General features: G+C 42.9%; 1 protein-coding gene across 1 annotated transcript in view; it reads right to left on the minus strand.

Annotated features, from left to right (window-relative positions):
* Positions 1-15014: 15014 nt before the first annotated feature.
* The window catches only part of OXCT1 (3-oxoacid CoA-transferase 1), a 129194-nt gene continuing 119252 nt past the window's right edge, over positions 15015-24956 (minus strand). Inside the window, exon 17 of the mRNA XM_005282163.5 lies at positions 15015-18980. Within this exon, the coding sequence (XP_005282220.1) occupies positions 18939-18980 (42 nt within the window). The 3' untranslated portion in view covers positions 15015-18938. The remainder of the gene's footprint in view (positions 18981-24956) is intronic.

The following is a 24956-nucleotide window of genomic DNA, read 5'->3' on the forward strand; positions in this document are numbered from 1 at the left end:
TGGCAACACTCCCATTGACTTCAGTGGGGTCAGGATTCCATGGATTTGCCTCCATTTTGGGGGCACATTTCACAGATAGCATATTTTTCAAAATGGCACTTTGTACGTGTTTCATCTGGACATCTCTGAGTAGTTTATTGCTTGATAACAGAAGCCATGTGGCTAGAACAGACTTCGTGGCTTCTCAGCATTTCCCCAGTTAAAAACGCATGGCAGAGCTGGCTTTAGTATTTTTTCCTGAAGCCTGGGAAACATTTTGCCACGAGGGGTGCTGGAACAATTTGTATAGTGGGGGTGTTGAGAGTCATTGAACCAAACTGTAAACCATGTATATGATGGAAACCACTTCAAGCCACGGGTTGCGACAGCATCCCCACCACCCCTAGTTCCAGCAGCTATGTTTGCCACCATTTCCACCTTCCTATTTCCTCCTGACCTCGCCATTTCCCTAAAAGTCTAACTCATACCCACACCATCCCCTGCCAAAAAAAAAAAAAAAAAAAAAAAAAAAGCTGACTGATCCCACAGTCTTCCCATCTTCAAAATGAGCCAACTCTTGCCCATCATCATTGTGACACCGGCAGACCAGGTGCCAGGTCATGCCAAGACCCCAAGCCTCACTGGACACTGAACTAGTCTGGCTTACCTGTGGGTTAGTGTAGTTAAAATAGATATTAGTGTTACAAGCATTCCATAAAGTCTTATAAGCTGCTGCATGCATTAATCTCATTTATTATCTCTATATCAGGAGTTCTCAAACTGGGGGTTGGGACCCCTCAGGTGGTCACAAGGTTATTACATGGGGGGGGGGTCGTCACAAGCTGCCAGCCTCCAACCCAAACCCTGATTTGCATCCAGCATTTATAATGGTGTTAAATATATAAAAACGTGTTATTAATTTATAAGGGGGACTTGCTATGTGAAAGGGGTCACCAGTACAAAAGTTTGAGAATCATAGAAGATTAGGGTTGGAAGAGACCTCAAGGAGGTCATCTAGTCCAACCCCTGCTTAAAGCAGGACCAACTCCAATGAAATCATCCCAGCCAGGGCTTTGTCAAGCTGAGCCTTAGAAACCTCTAAGGATGGAGATTCCATCAGCTCCTGAGGTAACCCATTCCAGATAACATCCAACCTAGACCTCCCCCACTGCATCTTGAGACCATTGCTCCTTGTTCTGTCATCTGCCACCACTGAGAACAGCCAAGCTCCATCCTCTTTGGAACCCGCCTTCAGATAGTTGAAGGCTGCTATCAAATCCCCCCTCACTCTTCTCTTCTTCAGACTAAATAACTCCAATTCCCTCAGCCTCTCCTCATAAGTCGTGTGCCCCAGCCCCTAATCATTTTCATTGCCCTCCACTGGACTCTCTCCAATTTGTCAACATCCTTTCTGTAGTGGGCCAAAACTGGACGCAATACTCCAGAGGTGGCCTCACCAGTGCCAAATAGAGGGGAATAATCACTTACCTCGATCTGCTGGCAATGCTCCTACTAATGCAGCCCAATATGCTGTTAGCCTTCTTGGAAACAAGGGCACACTGTTGACTCACATCCAGCTTCTCATCCACTGTAATCGCCAGGTCCTTTACTGCAAAACTGCTGCTTTGTCAGTCCGTCCCCAGCCTGTAACAGTGCATGGGATTCTTCCGTCCTAAGTGCAGGACTCTGCACTTGTCCTTGTTGAACCTCAACATAGAATCATAGAATATTAGGGTTGGAAGAGTCCTCAGGAGGTCATCTAGTCCAATCGCCTGCTGAAAGCAGGACCAACACCAACTAAATCATCCCAGCCAGATTTCTTTTGGCCCAATCCTCCAATTTGTCTAGGTCACTCTGGACCTTATCCCTACCCTCTAGCATATCTACCTCTCCCTCCAGCTTAGTGTCATCTGCATACTTGCTGAGGGTGAAATCCATCCCATCATCCAGATCATTAATAAAGATGTTGAACAAAACCAGCCTAGGATCGACCCCTGGGCCACTCTGCTTGATACCGGCTGCCAACTAGACATTGTTGATTAATACGGTTGAGCCTGATGATCTAGCCAACTTTCTATCCATCTTATAGTCCATTCATCCAATCCATACTTCTTGAACTTGCTGGCAAGAATACTGTGGGAGACCATGTCAAAAGCTTTAAATCCTCTGCTATAAGTTAATGCTTAATTTTTTTTCTGTTTTACTGTAAAATGTTTAGTTCTGAATCTATGTAACTCACCAAACCAGAAATAAAAAGCTACATCTAATGCTAGATTTTGGATTCCTACAGAAGGTGCTATCTCCTGCCCATCAGGAAGGACTATTGAATCCAAATGGACCATTGTGGAACAAAGATTTTTTTGATTGCTTCCACCACTGTCCTGAAGAGGTGCCCAAACCCTCGTCCCATCACAGCTTGAATGCTGGAGGAAGGGAATAAAAATGCCTATTAAGGAGAACTTCCTTTTCTGCTTGAAGGCTTTCTTAGGCTATGTCTACACCACAGAGCTTACAGCAGCAGAGCAGTACTGCTGCAGTGGTGCCACTGTAAGGGCTCCCATGTAGCCTCTCTATGCTGATGGAAGAGAGCTCTCCTGTTGGCATAATTAACCCCCCCAATGAGCAGTGGTAGCTATATTGGTGAGAGAGCATCTTATGGCCAATGTTTTCAGATTTGGGAGTGGATTAAAGGTATGCATTGAAACCTGTATTTAGAATAGGAAGATTAGTACTTAGAACTATAATCACAGCATCAAGGCACATATTGAGTTTTTCCAACAGAATTTACTGTCCTTACTGGCTTGCCTTAGGGTAGCCAGTTTTAACCACCATCTAAAGGAGCTCTCATATCCGAGTGTGTTGTTGAGGTTGGCTTTAGATTGTACAGAGTGATAGAAAACATGGGGATTCCTTAGCTTAGCTGCCAGCTGTAAAATCCCTTCCATGATGCAGCATCTGAAGACAGGAGAAGTGCAGGATTGTCTATTACAGGGTCTACCCTGTGGTCATTACTCTCCAAAACCTTTGCTCTTCCTTATGCTACAACTGACTTTCACTGTGCCCAACCATTGCTTGCAAAGAGCACTCTTACCTGAAGGTGCTATGGACTCAACCAGGTCACCCTCTGGAAGGGCGCACTTGGAGTTGCTCTGGGCTACACTCCTCTCCAGCTCCTGGTCCCTCCTTCATCTCCATGTCAGCTCTACTGCAGCCAGTGGCTGAAGAGTGATACCTTACCAGGGATCAGGGGAGGGCTGCAAAACCCAGATCACAGGAATTTTTAACTTAAGACAAATAAAATCTGCCCCAGTTCAATAAGCACATGCTTAAATCCATCTCTATTCAGGAAAGCACTGAAGCACATGCTCAAGTCCCACTAACTTCAAAGGGGTTTAAACATATGTTTAAGTCAAATGTGTGCTTAAATGCTTTCCTGAATCAATGATGAGTATAAATGATGTCCCCTTAATGTCATGGTAAGATCCCTTCCTCCCCTCCCTGCAACAGCAATAAAAGAATAGTTTCTCTTTATTTTTACTTAATTGTTCTTAGACTTAATTCAGGACGAGTTAACCTTGTTAGTTGATGTTATGAATACCTTTGTTGCTAGGAGTTAATTCAGAGATCTTTCTGTCTCATTACCTTGATGCTGCACACATTTCCAGACATACAAACTCCTTTTTCTACACCCCTCTGATGTACATGTATTTGGAGGACAGTCACTCATTCAGATGATTTTTCCATTGTGTATCTATTTTGTAGTTGCAAGGGTGCTTTGTTGTTTGTATCCACATGTCAAAATCTCTCAATACCAGGAGCTATTGAACCCAACCAGTAGCTTTTATGCAGCCTGGAACCTTGTGTCTGTGGTTCTCTGCTGATCATCTGCACACGGTGCTTTCCCTTTTAACACACTACAGTTTTTATGCTCATGGTTCTCTCTCTATTTTATACCTCTTTTTTAAAAGAATAGGTGAGCTAGTTGAAGAAAAAGAAGATGATTACTTTTTGAGTACTGCAGTACTTTTCAAAATGGACCCATTTAAACATTCCTCAGAACTTCTGTATCTTTTTTTAAAACTGGAGTTTCTAAAATGAAATGTTTTTATTTTGAAGTAAAAAAATGCTTGTTTTCAAGAAATCTTATAATGTAACTAAACCAACCAATCAAACTTGGCAATTGAAAATAAACACCCAAATCCAAGAAAACTGAAAAAGATAAAGCAAAATATTAATTGAAATGTAGAGAATTCAGAGAAAAATCTAAATATATTCATTAACATTTTCTTTCTTTTAAAAAAAAAGTAAGGCTAAATTACCTTTAAAAATGAGTTTGACAATTCCAACAAGCTTTCAGAATGAATGGGGTTTTCTGTGAAGAAGGAATTTTGATGCCGTCTTAAAGCAATGTTACCAACTAGAACAAAAATGGAGATTTTATGCTTCGCGAATGCAGGAGCAGTAAGCACACACTTAACTTTAAACAGTGTTTAAATTCCATTATAGTCAATGGATTTTAGCATGTGCTGAAGGGCCCTGTTGAAGAGGAACAGGCTGTTTAATCAGGGATTTAATCATTTGTTTAAAATAAGATATTAATCCCTGTAACAGGACTGCTACTTACTGAGTGCCCCTTCCTGGCCTGGGGTGTCTCTGCAGGCTCCCCACCTCTGCTTTTCCTCTCTTCTTGTCCCTTTAAAACCTCACAGAGGCTTTCTCTGGTTAACAATACCCCTGCTGGGCGCTAGCTGAATACCAGAACCAGCTTCCAACTACCCAGAGTCCCAAACTAAAGTCCATTCTAACAACACAAAGAAAAAGTCCCTACTTAGCTCTGGCATTTTCTCTGAACGCCAGGGCTTTTTCTTCTCTCCCAGCCAGTCCTCCCAGTTCTCCCTCAGTGGGGCTCAGACATCCAGTCACAAACACAGGCAAAGTAGCCCCTCCTCAGTGGCCTTTGCCCTCCAAGCTCCCTGATATCATGGTCCTACAGGAGCCTTTCACCCCCACACCCTATACTGTCTACCAGCATAGCTATAGTTGCAACTCCCTGCACTCCCCCCACCTTCTGCTCTTAACAGGGAATTGTCTGACTCCACGTAGGTGGGATTCATTCATAGAATCATAGAATATCAGGGTTGGAAGGGACCTCAGGAGGTCATCTAGTCCAACCCCCTGCTCAAAGCAGGACCAATTCCCAACTAAATCATCTCAGCCAGGGCTTTGTCAAGCCGGGCCTTAAAAACCTCTAAGGAAGGAGATTCCACCACCTCCCTAGGTAACGCATTCCAGTGCTTCACCACCCTCCTAGTGAAATAGTGTTTCCTAATATCCAACCTAGACCTAGACCTCCCCCACTGCAACTTGAGACCACTGCTCCTTGTTCTGTCATCTGTCACCACTGAGAACAGCCGAGCTCCATCCTCTTTGTAACGTGGGGCCCAAAACTGGACACAGTACTCCAGATGAGGCCTCACCAATGTCGAATAAAGGGGAACGATCACATTCCTCGATCTGCTGGCAATGCCCCTACTTATACAGCTCAAAATGCTGTTAACCTTCTTGGCAACAAGAGCACACTGTTGACTCATATCCAGCTTCTCATCTACTGTAACCCCTAGGTCCTTTTCTGCAGAACTGCTACCTAGCCATTCGGTCCCTAGTCTGTAGCTGTGCATGGGATTCTTCCGTCCTAAGTGCAGGACTCTGCACTTGTCCTTGTTGAACCTCGTCAGGTTTTTTTTTGGCCCAATCCTCTAATTTGTCTAGGTCCCTCTGTATCCTATCCCTACCCTCCAGCGTATCTACCACTCCTCCCAGTTTAGTGTCATCTGCAAACTTGCTGAGAGTACAGTCCACACCATCCTCCAGATCATTAATAAAGATATTAAACAAAACCGGACCCAGGACCGACCCCTGGGGCACTCCGCTTGAAACCGGCTGCCAACTAGACATGGAGCCATTGATCACTACTCGTTGAGCCCGACGATCTAGCCAGCTTTCTATCCACCTTACAGTCCATTCATCCAGCCCATACTTCTTTAAGTTGGCGGCAAGAACACTGTGGGAGACCGTATCAAAAGCTCTGCTAAAGTCAAGGAATAACACATCCACTGCTTTCCCCTCATCCACAGAGCCAGTTATCTCATCATAGAAGGCAATTAGGTTAGTCAGGCACGACTTCCCCTTGGTGAATCCATGCTGACTGTTCCTGATCACTTTCCTCTCCTCTAAGTGTTTCATAATTGATTCCTTGAGGACCTGCTCCATGAATTTTCCAGGGACTGAGGTGAGGCTGACTAGCCTGTAGTTCCCCGGATCCTCCTCCTTCCCTTTTTAAAAGAAGGGCACTACATTAGCCTTTTTCCAGTCATCCGGGACCTCCCCCAATCGCCATGAGTTTTCAAAAATAATGGCTAATGGCTCTGCAATCTCATCCGCCAACTCCTTTAGCACCCTCGGATGCAGCGCATCCGGCCCCATGGACTTGTGCACATCCAGTTTTTCTAAATAGTCCCGAACCACTTCTTTCTCCACAGAGGGCTGGTCACCTTCGCCCCATACTGTGCTGCCCAGTGCAGCAGTCTGGGAGCTGACCTTGTTCGTGAAGACAGAGGCAAAAAAATCATTGAGTACATTAGCTTTTTCCACATCCTCGGTCACTAGGTTGCCTCCCTCATTCAGTAAGGGGCCCACACTTTCCTTGACTTTCTTCTTGTTGATAACATACCTGAAGAAACCCATCTCTTGCTAGCTGCAACTCCAAGTGTGATTTGGCCTTCCTGATTTCACTCCTGCATGCCTGAGCAATATTTTTATACTCCTCCCTGGTCATTTGTCCAATCTTCCACTTCTTGTAAGCTTCTTTTTTGTGTTTAAGATCAGCAAGGATTTCACTGTTTAGCCAAGCTGGTCGCCTGCCATATTTACTATTCTTTCTACACATCGGGATGGTTTGTTCCTGCAACCGCAATAAGGATTCTTTAAAATACAGCCAGCTCTCCTGGACCCCTTTGCCCTTCCATGTTATTCTCCCAGGGGATCCTGCCCATCTGTTCCCTGAGGGAGTCAAAGTCTGCTATTCTGAAGTCCAGGGTCCGTATTCTGCTGCTCTCCTTTCTTCCTTGTGTCAGGATCCTAAACTCGACCATCTCATAGTCACTGCCTTCCAGGTTCCCATCCACTTTTGCTTCCCCTACTAATTCTTCCCTGTTTGTGAGCAGCAGGTCATGAAAAGCTCTGCCCCTAGTTGGTTCCTCCAGCACTTGCATCAGGAAATTGTCCCCTACACTTTCCAAAAACTTCCTGGATTGTCTGTGCACCGCTGTATTGCTCTCCCAGCAGATATCAGGGTGATTAAAGTCTCCCATGAGAACCAGGGCCTGCAATCTAGCAACTTCTGCTAGTTGCCAGAAGAAAGCCTCGTCCACCTCATCCCCCTGGTCTGGTGGTCTATAGCAGACTCCGACCACGACATCACCCTTGTTGCTCACACTTCTTAACTTTATCCAGAGACTCTCAGGTTTTTCTGCAGTTACATACCGGAGCTCTGAGCAGTCATATTCCTCTCTTACATACAATGCAACTCCCCCACCTTTTCTGCCCTGCCTGTCCTTCCTAAACAGTTTATATCCATCCATTACAGTACTCCAGTCATGTGAGTTATCCCACCAAGTCTCTGTTATTCCAATTGCATCATAGTTCCCTGACTGTGCCAGGACTTCCAGTTCTCCCTGCTTGTTTCGCAGGCTTCTTGCATTTGTGTATAGGCACTTAAGATAACTCATCGATCGTCCCTCTTTCTCAGCATGAGACAGGAGTCCTCCCCTCTTGTGCTCTCCTGCTTGTGATTCCTCCCAGGATCCCACTTCCCCACTTACCTGAGGGCTTTGGTCTCCTTCCCCCGGTGAACCTACTTTAAAGCCCTCCTCACTAGGTTAGGGCTAGTGAGCATCCTGCTTGCGAATATGCTCTTCCCTCTCTTCGTTAGGTGGAGCCCGTCTCTGCCTAGCACTCCTCCTTCTTGGAACTCCATCCCATGGTTGAAGAATCCAAAGCCTTCTCTCCGACACCACCTGCGTAGCCATTCGTTGACTTCCATGATTCGACGGTCTCTACCCAGGCCTTTTCCTTGCACAGGCAGGATGGACGAGAACACCACTTGCGCCTCAAACTCCTTTATCTTTCTTCCCAGAGCCACGTAGTCTACAGTGATCTGCTCAAGGTCATTCTTGGCAGTATCATTGATGCCCACGTGGAGAAGCAGGAAGGGGTAGCGATCCGAGGGCTTGACGAGTCTCGGTAGTCTCTCCGTCACATCGTGTATCCTAGCTCCTGGCAAGCAGCAGTCCTCTCAGTTTTCCCGGTCGGGGCGGCAGATAGATGACTCAGTCCCCCTGAGGAGGGAGTCCCCGACCACCACCACCCTCCTCCTCCTCTTGGGAGTGGTGGTCGTGGAACCCCCATCCCTAGGACAGTGCATCTTTTGCCTTCCAATTGGTGGAGTCTCCTTCTGCTCCCTTCCCTCAGATGGATCATCTAGTCCACTCTCCGCATTAGTACCTGTAGAGAGAACATGGAAACGATTGCTCACCTGTATCTCCATTGCTGGTACATGGACGCTCCTTTTTCTCCTTCTGGAGGTCACATGCTGCCAAACTTCTTCACCATCCTTCTGTCCCTGCTGTGCCTGCTCTGAATCTTCAGAACATTGTGGCCGTAGAAGCATCTCCTGACGTCTGTCCAGGAAATCTTCATTTTCCGTTATGCAATGCAGAGTCGATACTCATTTCTCCAGACCTCGAACCTTCTCTTCCAATATGGAGACCTACATTAGCTGTACAGACAAAGTCGCTTCTGTCCTGTGAAAGAAAGACAAACATGGCACAACCTGTGCAGTTTACAACAGCTGATCGCTCACCTTCCATATCACCTTCCTCTTAAGAGCTTCTTCAGCTGTTGCAGGAACTGCTCAGAGAAACTTGCAGATGGAAGCCTCAGTGAGCTCTCCCCAGGTGAACTCCCAGGCAAACTCCTCTGTTAGCCTCTGCTGTTCGCCACTCAGCTGGTTCGCTGCTGACTGCCCTTATATACCAGTCAGGCCCATTCTGCAATCACGATTGGTTTAGCCCCAGGCTCTCCAGCCCACAGGGCATGACACCTGTTACAAGTCAATATCCCTCATAAATGCTTAAAAAAGAATGTTTTTTGCAACTGATAACGATCCTGTGTCATTTGAACTTTGGGTCATGTCTCTATATTGAAATATAATTTCTTGTATTAATTTTCTATTTTTTAAGCCTTTGATTTTGGCTGGCACCAACACTACTGCATACATTAGAAACGTGGAGACCATGAAAAATTCTAGAGGTGGCATTCCTGGGAGCAAGTCTCTTTCTGGTGTAATAATGTCCAGAAAGAGGGAAGGTGGAGCCGTCAGTCACCTACCTGCCGTTTTCCAATGTACCCCTTTGTTCAAAGGCCTCATTCTTTGTGTTGCCTACATTAGCTATTTTCCGATCATTGAATGATTCTATCATCTCAGAGCAGGCATTAAAATGAACTGCTGAGCAATTAAAATCCCCATAGAAACAAGATCTCTGGGTGATAGTGGATGTCTTCTCAAATTGGTTATTTTGTAAAGAATCAAATAACTTGTTAGCTAAAGGTTTATAAAGCTGATGATTCAAACAATTGTTAGAGACACCACCTTTTGCAATTTTGAAATAAACACACTGATGATTCCCCGAAGTGTCTACCCAGCACTGTTCAACTGAAGATATTACAGATAATTGCCAGAATTATCTCCTCCTCAACATGTAAAGATTTTCCAAATCAGATTATTTTTGCAGCTATCCACCCAAATCAGTTTGCAGTATTTTCTTCCAAGCTGCTGACCTGGGTGTGTATGGTCATTACTGCGGGGGGAGTGCGTTGCAAATTATAAATTGGATTTTGCAAGTCCCTGTTGTTTTTAAATGGATCTGCAACCTCTTTCCCTCACAACAGCAGTTAATGTGTCCTAAAGATGTTGAATTGCCCCTTAACGAGGACTGGGATATGCTGTTGCAGACGGATTTCACCATCTTTCTGTTTTATTGCTAGTGGATTTATGGGGCTGGCTTTTAGTTTCAGGCTGTGGGAGGAGGAGAAGGGTCTAAAAATGTCAGTATTAATCGAAACGGGAGCAAAGAAATCATTGAATATCATTCTAAGAGGGAAACAGAAGTATCTTTCCATAGAGCCAAAACCTTAGCAAAGTACCCACCCCCCCACCCGGGATGTGGCACTTTCACCACAATTTGAGATACTGAACTTCAAAGACAGCCATTTTATGTTCCAGGAATTCTGAGCCAACCTGAAACAAAACCTGATGGTAACAGGGTGCAGCTCTTGCTGCGTTCTGTAGCAGCCTTAGTGCGAGACCACTTACCGATCTTCCTGAGGCACACCCAGGATTTGAGGGGAACAGTGACCCCATCTGATGGCCCTGGCCACACACACCAGAGGAGATGAGATTCTGTCCTTCAGATACCTTGCAGAGTATGGGGGAGCAGGTCTCCAGGCCTTCCCTGTGAGATGAAACCATCACATAGTGATAGTATTTCCATTTTTCAAACAGGTGCAGCTCCAAAATGACCAGCTTCTAACTGAAAATCAAAATCAAGGGGGAGAAAAAAGCACCCACCTTCTCTGGCAGGAGAAGAGCTGGACTGTGAGCTCGTTTGCGGAAGTGTGGGCCTTAGAACAGAAAGTCCATCAGTGCTGCAGAACTAGCATTTCTACTCCGGGTTGTGAGCATGGATCTAATGCAATACAATAGTGGCCCACAACCAGGACTTAGAGGGCCCAGCCCATACTGTGTAAGCAGGGCTCTCCTGTAGGTGCCTGAGCCACTAGTGGCTGCTTCTTGTGCTATCCCTTGTAGCTCTCTCCCCCTTGGGCACAAACTATTCCCCTCCTCCTCCTCCTCTCTGCCCTTGTGTTGTGGCTACTCACTGACCCAGGCAGTCAAACACACTCTCACTGACCTTCCTGCCTTTTTCTGAACCCAGGGAGGCAGGAGACTATTGAAGTTTGGAGGAGCCTGAAGCCTGTTGCGTAAGAAGGGGAACTGTCCACCTCCCTACTCTCACAGGACATCAGGCCAGAAGAGGTGCTATTTCACTGAGTGGGCAATGGGGGAAAGGAGCAGACATGTTTGATGGGTTTTGTTCTAAAGAACGCAAGAAGATTAACCTAGACAGGAATGACTGACAAGCTGAACTGCTTCATTTTTACTCTAAAGTTTGTATTTTTTAAGGATGTCTATTGACTTGCTTGCTGAGCTTTTCATTATTCTTGGACAGATTTGTGAGAATGTGCTAATTGCCCATAATTGAAGATTGCTTTTAGATTATCCAAGTGTTTCTGCAGCACAAGGACAATGTAAAACAAATTAAAGTCTTGATTCACTCACCATCTAAACAGTACAGGCACAGTTTACCCCTCGCTGTACAAAGCTTTTGATAGAGTCTCCCACAGTATTCTTGCCAGCAAGCTAAAGAAGTATGGATTGGATGAATGGACTATAAGGTGGATAGAAAGCTGGCTAGATTGTCAGGCTCAATGGGTAGTGATCAACAGCTCGATGTCTAGTTGGCAGCCGGTATCAAGCGGAGTGCCCCAGAGGTCGGTCCTAGGGCCGGTTTTGTTCAACATTATTAATGATCTGGATGATGGGATGAATTGCACCCTTGGCAAGTTCGCAGATGACACTAAACTGGGAGGGAAGAGGTAAATACGCTGGAGGGTAGGGATAGGGTCCAGAGTGACCTAGACAAATTGGAGGATTGGGCCAAAAGAAATCTGATGAGGTTCAACAAGGAGGGTAGTGAACCACTGGAATGGATTACCTAGGGAGGTGATAGAATCTCTATCCTTAGAGGTTTTTAAGGCCTGGCTTGACAAAGCCCTTGCTGGATGATTTAGTTGGCGTTGGTCCTGCTTTGAGCAGGGGATTGGACTAGTTGACCTCCTAAGGTCTCTTACAACCCTAATATTCTATAATTCTCAGAGTAGGTGAATATATCCCACTACTTCCGTGGGAAACTTATTTGTTCCTTCTGTGATTTGCTCTAACCTAATTGCTTTATCTTGTTGGGCAACATCTGATTTTGCTTTCCATGGTGTTTATACTTCACTTATTTAAATGTGGGATAGAAGACACTGGGTTTATCACACTTATCAATTTCCTGCTATTCCAAGGACACTGGACATTGGTGCACCGTGGCTTCAGTGTGTAGTTGGTTGGATGGCATTGGTGGCCTGTAATATACAAGAGGTTGCAAACTGGATGATCTGATGGTCCCTTTGGCCTTAAACTCTATGATTCTATGAAATGTTCCCATTCTCTTTGTCACAGTCCAGGGCAACTGAACCTGTGGTCCCCCTCTATGGTCCAGCAAAGGCTCCCACTCAAAGTTCCTGAGCCATTACCTCTCTTGGGTGGAGACCTGTGTCTTACTTGCTCCTGACTGGGGTTTTTCCAGGCTGCACTGTGAGTTCCCCAGCAAGTCAGACTGCCTAAACAGACCTTCTTTGCTTTCTCCTCTGAGGCTATAAACGCCACCCTTATAAGTTACCACATAGCCCTTTCTAAGCAAGCAATGTTTTAAGGTAAAAACATTATGGAATAAACATATTGAAGAAAAAAAACAACAACCCTACACTCACAGTAATAAGGTTAGCAGAGATCTCCTGGATTCCATCCGGGTGCTGGTCAGTGTCAATCCACCAAGTTTTTCCCTGAGGTCACAAGTTCACAATAGTCATTCCTTTATACATTTTGAGTCTTTGATTTGGGACCCTGGGAACAGGTAATCAGCAGACTAAGGCTGAAGTCTTGCATAACTGGAGGGGGAACTTTACATACATCTCCCCCCTAGAGATTTAATGGGAAACACACCTAACTTTGTTTGCCCCATAAGTTCATTCTTGTCTGGCACATTGTTTCAAATAGTCCTTTGAAGCTCATAACACTTCTGTTTTCCCAACTCTAGAAGTTACATACAATTCCACAATAGTACATAAATGCTGCATTTTTAATACAATGGACTCCAAAGCTACTTCATGGATATTGCATGAAATTGCTATATCTGTCGCACTCCTCTTGAGCCGATGCTTTGTGCTTCTTAGGGTGGCTTTTGTTTCCTTATATTCGGATTACATTTTTTCCTCCATTTTTCTATCAACCTAGAATCATTCTACTAATAGAGCCAAATTTTCTAAGATGTATTCATGATCTCCATTTTTAGAGCTGTGTACAGGCATCCAAGGGCAGAATTTAGCCTGTTACCAAATCTCACATTAATTTTTCACTGAATACTTTTTCACCAGCTCCAACACCTCATCTCCCATCTTCAACAGGAAAATACATTCAGCCAAATTGTCAAAATGAGACATCTCCCGCCCCATTTGGGCACATGCCACTTTGCATATACAAGACTTGGGTGCACATTTGCTGAGCACTACAGCTTCCATGCTCAGGTGATAGCTTCACAAGCACAGAGATTGAGTTTTATGCATTTCAATTCTATTACTTGCACACATAAGTGGTGATCTACCATTTGTATTTTGCAATGCTCATAATGCACAAAAATGTATGCACCAATGGTTGTATGTGCTGGAGGGCCTTTTGAAAGTTTGGCCTACTTAGTGCACTTGAGAACGGATACCAAAGCTTATAGGATCACATTTTTCTACCGCATTAACAAAGTATGTGAACCAATCTGACACAGTAATCTTCTATTTGGCAAAAACAATCACTAAGTCCTGAAGCCTCAGAATTCCATTTGAACCATAGGTATTCAGGAAGGGATCCTCCCCCACAAGCCCAGCCCTTGTATGCAGGCTAGGGGACTAAAATAGCCTATTAGCCGGCTGGTTGAGAATTCCCTAGTAGAGGCACTGCATCAGACTACCATAGCTGCCTTGCACAGGACCTATCAAGTACCAAGGTACGAGGCATGCTGGGAGGTGAGGCCTTGGGCTAGAGAAGCATGTCAAAGATGGGAGTGGGTTGGGCTAGAGCTCATAGTATTGAGGAAGTTCAAAGAGGTGCTGCAGTCCATAGAAGCCATATGGTGCTTACCCTTCAGGAGCTGTGTAAGATATGCTGGGGGCACAAAGGTGCCAGGAATAGCCAAGAATCAGGAGGATTAAAGGTGGTTTAAAGCCATTTAGCCCTTTGTCCCCTGGGCTGTGCCTGCGTGCACACAACTGCACCTTCCCTGCCACACTCAATGAAAGTTACCCTGTAGGACAGGTAGATTTTCAGGGTCTAAGACTGTAGCCTACTTGCATATTTCTGATACCTAACCTTTACCTCAATTCATGGACAGGAAGAGGGAATGCTGGAGCATGGACATGCACAGAAATTGTTGCGGACTCTTATTTCTGAGCCAAACATCCCTTTTGCGCAAAGTCCGAGCATTTTTCTTCCTGCTTTTCATCCAGCTTTTTTGTTGTGGTGGTTGTGATACTGAGGTAAAAGGACACGCTGACATATATGCCTACGAATGACGTTTAAAAGTCTATCATATACAGGCAGCATTTCCATCATTTCAGCAATCACCATGATTGATCATTCACCAGGCAGACACTAGAATTTAACTTCCTAGGCAGGAATGATGCCTTAAAACATTTTCAGGCTACAGATGCACATTAATACCGGAGCCTGAGTCCTTTTATTACTAAATATAAAAAGTCATTCAGACTGGCCAAACATGCAATGCAAATAAGAGGAGATACCATGGAAAGCACTATGACCAGTTAGTTGGGCTCAGTTGTTGCTCTCCGATTTTCCATTCCTCCTGTTTATCAAGTTCCTCCATCTCCGTCTAATATCACATACATTTTGTGTAATAAGGTGCACTGTCATTATTACAGCACATTCAATATGCCAACACAAAGTCTGCTGATTCTCGTATGTTTCTAACGGACCATTCTTAGGATGCTTCATTATAAAGAGCACTAGCAATATACATGATCAGCCCTTTTAAAATCTTTTAATTTTTATTGATTGTTTTGCAAGTACACGTAAAGAACTTTGACATATAGTTTACAGTACAATAGCCATTTATATCACCTTTTCACATTTTGCTTCTCTAAGGGACAAAATCATGTATTCATTTAAATAATTAGAGAAATAAGTCATAGTGATACGACAGAATCACCACCTTCTTCAACTCAAGGGCATTATGTTATCTCTGTCTTGTGAAGTGCTGCCAGCCAGGTAATGATCTCACTGATATCCCATTGGACCTTCATCATGCTTCCTGGCCTTCATGTTGCCATGGAGGAGAGAAAGGAGAACCTGTCATCACAACTACTACCTAGTTTGTACATTTCAACTATGAACCAGACTTGCTTCTGCTCTTCAACAGGAAAGCTGTCTGGCTGACTAACAAGAATGGCTTTGGCTGCTATGAAAATCAAGTTTATACATTTGCACTCATCATAATACAAGTCTTTCCAAAACATGACCATAGAATTAATACAGTTGGCTTATGGGGGGGGGGTCAATTGACATTTGTCTAAGAATATAAATACCCTACCATAGTATCAAGTTACTGAGGCAAATACAGATAGCATGGTAGTCAGATATTTACACGATAGTTGTATGTTGATAAGTCCTGATTCAACTCCTATCTCCGCTCACTAGTGTAACTCTATTGACTCGAATTCTCCTGAGTGACACTCATACAAGCATGAGGAGAATCAGGTCCCAAACATTCATCACATGTGGCAGTCCTGAAATGCTCTTTTATACTCTTGATCAAGTTTTGAATTTTCACTAAAGGAAAAATATTACTTGCTGTACAGACTTTAGCTAATTAATCCACACAAGGTAAATCTTTCTTTTCGGTTAGGGAAACTGAAGCAGAGCATGTGTGTGTCTTTTCCAAGGTCACAAGTGAACAATCAGAAAAGCAAAGATTATAACTCAAGGGTTCTTGGTTCCCAGTCCTTTACTTAGGGTTTTGAGATACTGAACTTCTAATTACTTAGACCATTCCTGTCTTTCGAACATCAAGTCTAATGATAATCAGAGACTATAAGCGCATCTGAATGAAGGATTTTAGGGGGAGAAGTAATATATATTTGCTGCTGCTCTCTCGCACCTATCAGATACCACAGTTGTGGTAAATATACTCCGAGGAAAACTTTAGACAGTCTCCACCAAATTAATTGCTATTGAGCTTAATTTAATATGGTTAATCCAATTAGATAACATTCAATTCTCTAGATTTTCTTAAAGATTTCCCCTCCTTTATTTAAACATACAGTTTTCTTTATAGACAAATTAAAAGTATTAAAGGAGTGGCAAATCCCCTCCTTACATAATATTCCCTTTGAAAAACAATATACACACTGAGTGTTCTTTAGTAAATCCAAGAGTAATTGCTAGCAGGAACCCATTTATGATCCCATCCGTTCCATCAAATGTGGCTCTTAACTGATCCTCAGTAACAGAGATAATGATATGCACTTTTTACTTTCTACATCACCAAGACACTATACTCTCTCAACAGCAAACACTATCCGTGAAGGGTCTTTGTAGATTAGCTCAGGTTACTTAGCTGCTCCATCATCAACCCCAAATTGTTTTATGCAAACCCACAGTGCATTAGTTTCCATTATAGCAGAGCCATTACTGAGCAATCCCATAGAAATCTAGCTATACAAAACCCCTGGGAATAACTTCTTCAATCTGATTTTTTTGGTTTTACTTCAAATGGGTGGAAATGGTCAAATTGTTAATTGACATCTTTTCCCAGAGCTTAGAATATAGGAAACCTCCTGATCTTAGAGCTGGTTGGAAACGAGGGCCAGTGCAGGATTTTTGCTTGCAGCTATTCTGGAGTGCTTTTGCCAGTGTCACTTCAGATCTTTCAAACAAATAAATATCAGACAAAACTCTCTTTGTATGAAACCTGACCTTAACACTACCACTTATGCAACAGCTTTCTTCTTCAAATATTCACTTGTAGGCCTTGGCTACACCCCCAAGTTATATACCGGTGTAGTTAAAGGAGTACAACCCCCCAGTATGCACACAGTTATACTGGTGTACAGGTGCTTATGCTAGTATAGCTTATTACTTTAGGGAAAGGAGGAGATGCTATTCTGGTATAATGCACATTTATACAGGTATAACTGCATCCACAGTAGGGGTTGTACCAGTATAGCAATACACATTCACACCCTTAATCAAATTAGTTATATCAGTACAAATGTGTGTGGAGATCAGGCCTACTTTTACAAGAACCCTGTGAAGGAGTATTATTCCCCATTAAAGGGAGGGAAATGAAGGAGAGAAGCCCAAGGATACTGAGGAGCTAGGACATTGGAGGACTATTTCTGGCCCCCAGTGCTGTGTTCAGAACATCCCCCTGCTCTTCCCACAACATGAAGCAAATAGCACTTTATGAAGTGGGAGACTCCCTCATCTGTCTCAAGTTCAGTTTTTCCTTTCTCCCTCTGCCTGGGTTGCTTATATTATGTATCGTTTTCTTTTGCATGGCTTCCTGGCATATAGCTGACTCTTACTGCCGAAGTCACATGTATGACAGGACTTCATTTAACCAAAGCATTTTGGGAACTTCTAAATATTTAGAAGAATTGGGAAGGAAGCCACTGCATCTGGAGCTAATACTAGACTTTGGTTAACGTGGACTTTTGTGAATTGGCGTCCCATGTAATGGAGTTACTCTGTACTAGCCTGCGAAGGAAGGACCTGTGTTGTCAGAGTTATACTATATAGAAAAACAATAGTTCTCTTTGTAACTGAGTGGGAAAGGGAAAAGCCTTATCAAGTGGGGAGGTTAGGAAACCCGGGGAAAGGAAACTGCATTTCATCTTGACTGTGGCTTCTATGCATGCGGGTCCTGAAACACTACTGGCTCGCTGGATCAGCAAGACCTGGGGAAAGAGTTGATAAACAGGGAGCCTATCACTTTAAAACTGTCCTCAATCTGAATTTGAACAGTTGATAACATGTCAGTTCAGAAAAGGAGCTCCTTTCCCTGATTCTTCACAGTCACTAAACCCTTCTCCCCACAGCCCACGCACCTTTCCTCTCTGTGACCCAGGCCTATATCCCTTTGCAAGGCCAGCAACTTGCCTGTTTGAGGGAAGAGACCCTTTGTGTTTCCCTCCCAAAGTTGCCCCTTTCTGAGTTACACATTTATGGGTTTCATCATTCAAATAGAAGGGACCAGAGTCATACTCTAGAAGGTGTCCCCTCTCCTCATTAAACACCAGTACATAGCACCATGGGAAATGATCATACATTCAAGGTTAAGGGCCCAATTACTCCCATTGATTTCAATGAGTTTTGCCATTGACTTATTGGTAACAGGTGGAGGACCCAAGTTTTCACAAAAGAGAAGTGGCAGCCAATGTGTCAGATGTACATCTGCGGTTCTACATGTTTGCTACAAGCTCAGCAATCATCCCCCAGAAGAAAATCAACAAGTGCCTCACCATGCATTAGAATTACCATGACATTTGCAGTATTTCCACTTCCAGTGGTTAACTTGTTGATAAAACTTCAGCAAATGCACAGGCAGTTGGAAGTTGGCATGCACATTGTCTGTTTGCACAATAGGTCTGTACTTTTTAAAAAATGTAGTCCTCAGCAATAAGACTACTTCTACAAGGCATTTCCTTGGGTCAATGCTTATTAACAGTCATGGTTGTAGTATGATGTTATCAAAAAATTAGGTATTAAAACTGGACTGTAATGTCATGTGAGAAACAGCTATACACAGCTATCACAGCCTGAGTCTAACTACTAGGAAACTACTTTAAAAGCCCTTTAAAAAAAAGTATAATTGCAAAACAGACACTGATTTCCCTTCACTGAGCTCCTGTTTGGAAACAAGAACTCTGGCAAGTCCAGACCAGCCTGCTTTTCAGGTTGAAATCTGCCTCATCGGTATGAGATTTGGTGAAACCTAGAAAAAAGGAGAGAGAAAAAAATAAGTTGGCAAACACATGCAACAGTGCAAACTAGGTTATTGTAAGTATGTCCCCGACCCTTGATTTCCAACTATGAAACATTGCAGCAGCAGAAATCCCATTACCAATATAATATATAAACATAGTTGAGATTTTCCAATGGTTATTGCACTGCCATTACAATATTAACACAAGACTGCCAAGGAATCCTTAGCTAATAAACCTCATTAACCTAAAATAGCTCAGCTTGTCCATCAATCTGCCTCAAACACCTGACAAAACAGAAGTGTCCTGTCGTGATGGGCCCATGTAGAACAATTCAAAGATTGGGTTTAACAAAAATGATATCCGTGGCTGTGCAGCCAGTTTGAATGGGATGTAGTCAGGTAAGACAGAGTATTTTCAGCTAGCATTAATACAGTGCAAGGTTATTTACACTTTCTTACCCTTCACCTCCCAACTTATTCTGTCACAAGGATAGTTTTATTGATTGTTTTCTAAGTCATTCATTCCCAGCATATATGGTACTGTATAAAATTTAAAACCAATTAGTAATATAGACCGAGACAGAGCAGCCATCCTAGCAAAATAGAATGGGCAACAGAAAAATAACCCAAAAGGGAGAGCTGATGAAAAAAAGAATGCATGTGTGGGATGTGAAGTGGGGGGGGGGGGGAATTTGCTGGGGGTGGAGAGCTGAAACAGTGCACAAATGACTGATCAAATTAATATGGCTATAACTAAGCTCTGAGTACAGAGACAGAGGGGCACTGCTGGATAGCCCCAGGAAGGGATCGCCTTCTGCTCCCAGCCCCATGAAGAGCAAAGACAACCTGGATGACATCAGCTGCCTAGGATGACAGAGAATACCTCCAGTACCTCAGGTCTAGATGATTAATCAGTCTCCATAAAATCTCACCCACTGCATTTCTTCTGCCTCCTTATCCCACCCATTTCACATTGCTGAACATGCTCACACATTATGTCTTTGCAACCATTAGTGGCCTGTTGCTTTTAGAGATCTTTATTTCCTACAGATAATGCCCAGTTTAATTTCTTGAATTATTCTTCCTTGAACCACAATAAATCATCATTTACATGCAGTCTCTTGTGGAAGTAGCAGCTGATAAACTGGGCTTGGTTCATGCAGAGTGTATTTATTGTGCTGAATGTTAATGAAACATCTTGGTGGAATGAGACACTGTACATTGATTTTTCAAAGCTCAGTGTAAAGTGGGATAATAAATCGCTACAATTGTGTACATTAAGCAGTGGGAGAAACTCCCTCAGTGTATGGACACCTTGGGGCTGGTTCCAGGAGGCTTACATTTTCACACTTAAAATGCATATGCACTGTATTTAGCATGGGGCAATTCTGCCAGCCTTGAGCTGTACTTCACTCCATGAGTGGTTCCACCTAAATAAATAAAAATACTTGAGGAATAAGGAGCTACTGAAGGTGAGTGAGAATGGCAGACTCTATTCCTGTATTTTCTGACAACAGTGACAAAATCCAATTACAGTAAGTGGATATTGTTTGTCTGTTGTCATGGTTTTCGGTACCGTGTGGCTTGGAGTGTTTTACATTTGAATGAGCACATTACGTTCAATCTCACATTTGTCTCATTTTTATTTGCACATCTGACATTACAGCTGTCCCTTGTGTGCCCAGCATTCGCTCCCTTCAAGGGTTGATCCACTGAAAGTCAATAGGGTTGCACATTCTTAGCAGTCTTCAGAATCAGGCCTAAATATAACTGCTTGCTATGAATAAATAAAATTAAATAAGCAGAAAAATGCTTGAGCAGCCCAAGGATGGTTTATGGTTTAAAATCAGGGAATCATCAAGTTTACAATGCATAGACTCCCCATGGGTCTAAATCCCAACGGGATCCACTCAGTTCTATAGCCCTTTGAGGCAGATAAATACCTAGGTTACAGAGTGTGTCTTTCTATCTGTGGCGTGTCTCAGAGGTCTGCTCTGCTTGGACATAAAAAATCCCAGGGAATTTTGGCTGAGGCCCTTGTGTCCTCAGCCAAAACTTTCTCCTTCCCACCTCCAAGGGTGTGATGTGAGTTGATTCTATGGTTGGGCATATGGCTTATATGCCTAAAAAGTCACTATATCATGCTACCTGGAAATTATTTTACTTGCAGATAAAGGCATTAGTTAAAGAGCATATTCTAGCCTCTTTGTACAAAACTCCCTTTGTCAATGTAAGTTCCACGGTGGGAGAGGGGTGTCAAGGAGAGAAAACAGGCTTTGCATTTAAAACATTCTCCATCATATAAACAGGCCACTGTTTTTATAAAAAGGAAAGACATCTCTATGAAATAAAACCACAGAGAAGTTGATATCCCATACTTTGTATTATTTTTCATTCATTGGCTTGAACTTTGGTTAAAAAGAAACTGAACTGTCTAACAGCTGCTTGATAGTCAAACATGGGTTGTTTCTCTTGGGCTGAAAGCCACTGTTTTGAGCTCCATGTTAGCTTTTAATGTATTTTTGTATCCCTGATCTAGAATTGAGCTTTCACAGGAAAAAACAAGAAGATGAATCTTTATGTAGACAGACTTGCCTTATCTATTTTTATAATGAAATACATCTACGAAAGAATGTTTCCTTATTCTGTTCTCTCATGGTCTCATCAAAGCTATAAACTAGTACAAGCCAAAAGAGATTACTCTGCCAAGCTGATCTACAAGCCAGGCGGTAGCAGATGTGATTTAAGTGTACAAGATAAGCCAATACTTTGTCTTCACAGCCTTGTGAAATCCAGGGTGAATTGTTTATTTTTGATACAATGCCAGGTTCCTAATAAAGATTGGTGACTCTAAATCACTTGTCCCTTGGCATGTAGCTGCTGTGGATGTCCTCTAGGAGTGACTTTTTCAAGCACATAAACCGGCTCTGAAAATAACAATGTACAGCCAAATCTCTCTCAAAGAAACCATAATATTTCTAAATGGCTTTCCTTGTATATTTTTCTTACAAGAAGCAGTATGGAGCCAAAAGCATCTGCATTATGGACAGCACCCTGTATGGCTCAGTATAAAATTAAGTACAAATTGTGCAGTCATTCATTAAACCTTAAATTGTAACAAACCCAAAAGACAGTTATTTTAGCTAACGTTTTCTAAAGCCATTGAAAATACTATCAACAGGAATGTTCAACTCCATAATCTATTTTCCTTAGTTCTATTCAAAATTGTATTCCTTCACAGGCAAAAATATAAGATGAGAGAATTCTGCTTTTCATTTCTATCTGCACAACGTCATTAAAGTCATTAAAAAACAACAACAAGGAGTCCTTGTGGCACCTTAGAGACTAACACATTTATTAGGGTATAAGCTTTTGTGGGCTAGAACCCACTTCATCAGATGCATGGAGTGGAAAACACAGTAGCAGGTGTGTATGTGTATATATATATATATATATATATATACACACACACACACACACACACACACAGGACATGAAAAGATGGGAGTTGCCTTACCAAGTTGGGGGTCAGTCTAATGAGACAATTCAATTAACAGTAGAATACCAAGGGAGTAAAATCATTGTTATTGCTCTGGTGTAAACAGCAGCATTTTGGTGTATGAGGAAAAGCATTCACAACACAGCTCTTCGGGTATTATTCTACCACAGAGTTCAGGGCTTGAGCTAGATGAAATGTTTTTGATAAATAAACTATTCGCTGAAAAACGCAGTTTCAGTCAACCGGAAACTATTCACAAATTTGTGTAAAGTTCTCCAAATAGTTTTGACTGAACCCCAAAACCCGAAATGTTTCAGTAGCATTGAAATTAAAATGCTTCATTTTGACCCAACCCAATATTTTGTTTCAATATTGGACATTTTGACAAAAGTGGACTAAGTTTACAAAACACTGGGTTGAGAGGAGGGAGGCAAGACCCCTCCATTATAACCTTTAGGCCAGTGGTTAGGACATTCACCTAGGATATGGGAGACCCAAGGTTCAAGTCCCTCCTCTGCCTGATGAGAAAGGTCTCCCAAGTTGAAGACAATGCCCCAAGCCACGGGGCTATGGAATATTCTGGGGTGACTCTCTCTCAATCTCTCCTCTTGAAGCTGTTTCAGTTTGTATAAACTATTAAATAGGCTGTATCAACATTGCAAAACAACCACCACCACCACCACTACACCAGGTCAATTGATTTGGGCTCAAATTATGGGTCTAAAAATAGCAATATTGATGTTCCCACCCAGGCTGGAGCCCCCAAGAAAGGAGGAGGGCCTCAGAGCCTAGACTCTAGCTTGCGTGGGAATATCTACATTGCTATTTTTAGCCCCACAGCATGATCCCTGTGAGCACGAGTAAGTTGACCCAGGCTCTCTCTGCCATGCTTTGGGGTGTTTTTTTTTTTTTTTTTTTGCGCGCAGTGTTTATGTATCATAGTCATTGGAGTGGGTCTTAAATGTAGGTCTACCCTAATGAGTACCCTAGCCACCAGGCTATCCAGTCACTCTCTTCCCCTGGCCCAATGACTATCAGTGGTCATTATGAATGACTGCCACATGTGCTACTACAGTAGCTTCAGCCATTAGCTCTTTAAATGCCTATCACAAATGGCCCATAAAATACATTAAATACTTTGTGGCTTAACCCCCTTTTTAAACTTGCAAGATTAAAGCAGAGTGGGTATTGAATGCAAAAAAAGATGAATCTAAAAGGTCAATTTTCATATGCTTTAGCATTGACTTTACTGATTGCATGAGAGGCTCTCTGTGACTGAAGAAAAATAAATTTGGACATTATCAAAGTATGCAAAAAATCAATCCCTTTCCTTAAATCATTACTGGAAGGATGATCAAAACCAGTTCTTTTGTGTAAAGTACTGCTGAATACAGAGGCTTGTTTCAAAAGAGAAATTTTAAAACACAAGGTTAATAAAGTAACTTCAGTAAGGTGTTATGTGGACAATGAATTATGCAGCCAAGTTGTTTTTATAGCAATGTGTTATACTCTGCCAGTTGCAGGTCATTTCAACATTAAAAATAGCTTCAGCTAATTGGGAGGAATTCTATTTTTAGAAGTGACCTGACTCTATCTGCTTTAAAAAAATGCAGAACAATAAAACTAACACACAATACTTTGGCGCTGTTTAGCAAAACGTATTCCTACAGATGCAAATGCTGAAGCTTATGAAGTAAAAATATCTGGCCTGCGATCTTACAATTCTCAGCCCCACCTGGCAAGGACTCCACAAGGAGTTGTTGTCCACATTAGTGTATCCCACTGTAGCACTGGAGTCATTTTTTCTTTATAATTTTGTATTTTGGTAGTACAGAATGCACAGTGTACTAGGTAGCACCCTCACCTGAAGGACAGCATCTGTCCTCCCTTTCCCTGCCCCGAAAGGTTTTACCAAGTACAAGCACCATATTGTGGGTGTGGAAGGAGGATAGTGGCAGGGTGCTTCCCCAGAGCACCCCCTGGTGGCACAGCAATGTCCTGTAGGCACACTTTCCTCAGCTCCCTTTAGTGGGGTTCAGAAATCAATTACTTGCCTCCACAGTCTTTAAACAATATTTCCCTTCCCCTGGGATCTAATTCAGAGATTCTCAGACTGGGAGTCGTGAGGTTATTACATGGGGGGGGGGTCGTGAGCTGTCAGCCTCTACCCCAAACTCCACTTTGCCTCTGGCATTTATAATGGTGCTAAATATATTTAAAAAGTCTTTTTAATTTATAAAGGGGGGTGTTCACACTCAGAGGCTTGCTCTGTGAAAGGGCTCACCAGTACAAAAGTTTGAGAACCACTGATCTAATTTATTTAGCTTATACAACTTCCCTCAAAGAGCACCCCTTTACGTTCAGGAGGCCTTACCAGCCCTCTCTCTTGGGGACTTGATATTTTTAGTCCTGGTCTATAGATTCTTCCCTTATGTTCAGGGGTCTTCCTAGTCTTCCTCTTTGGAGTGGGGGGGGGGGAACTTTCT

This window comes from Chrysemys picta, chromosome 6, assembly GCF_011386835.1.
Source record: "Chrysemys picta bellii isolate R12L10 chromosome 6, ASM1138683v2, whole genome shotgun sequence".
NCBI lineage: Eukaryota > Metazoa > Chordata > Testudines > Emydidae > Chrysemys > Chrysemys picta.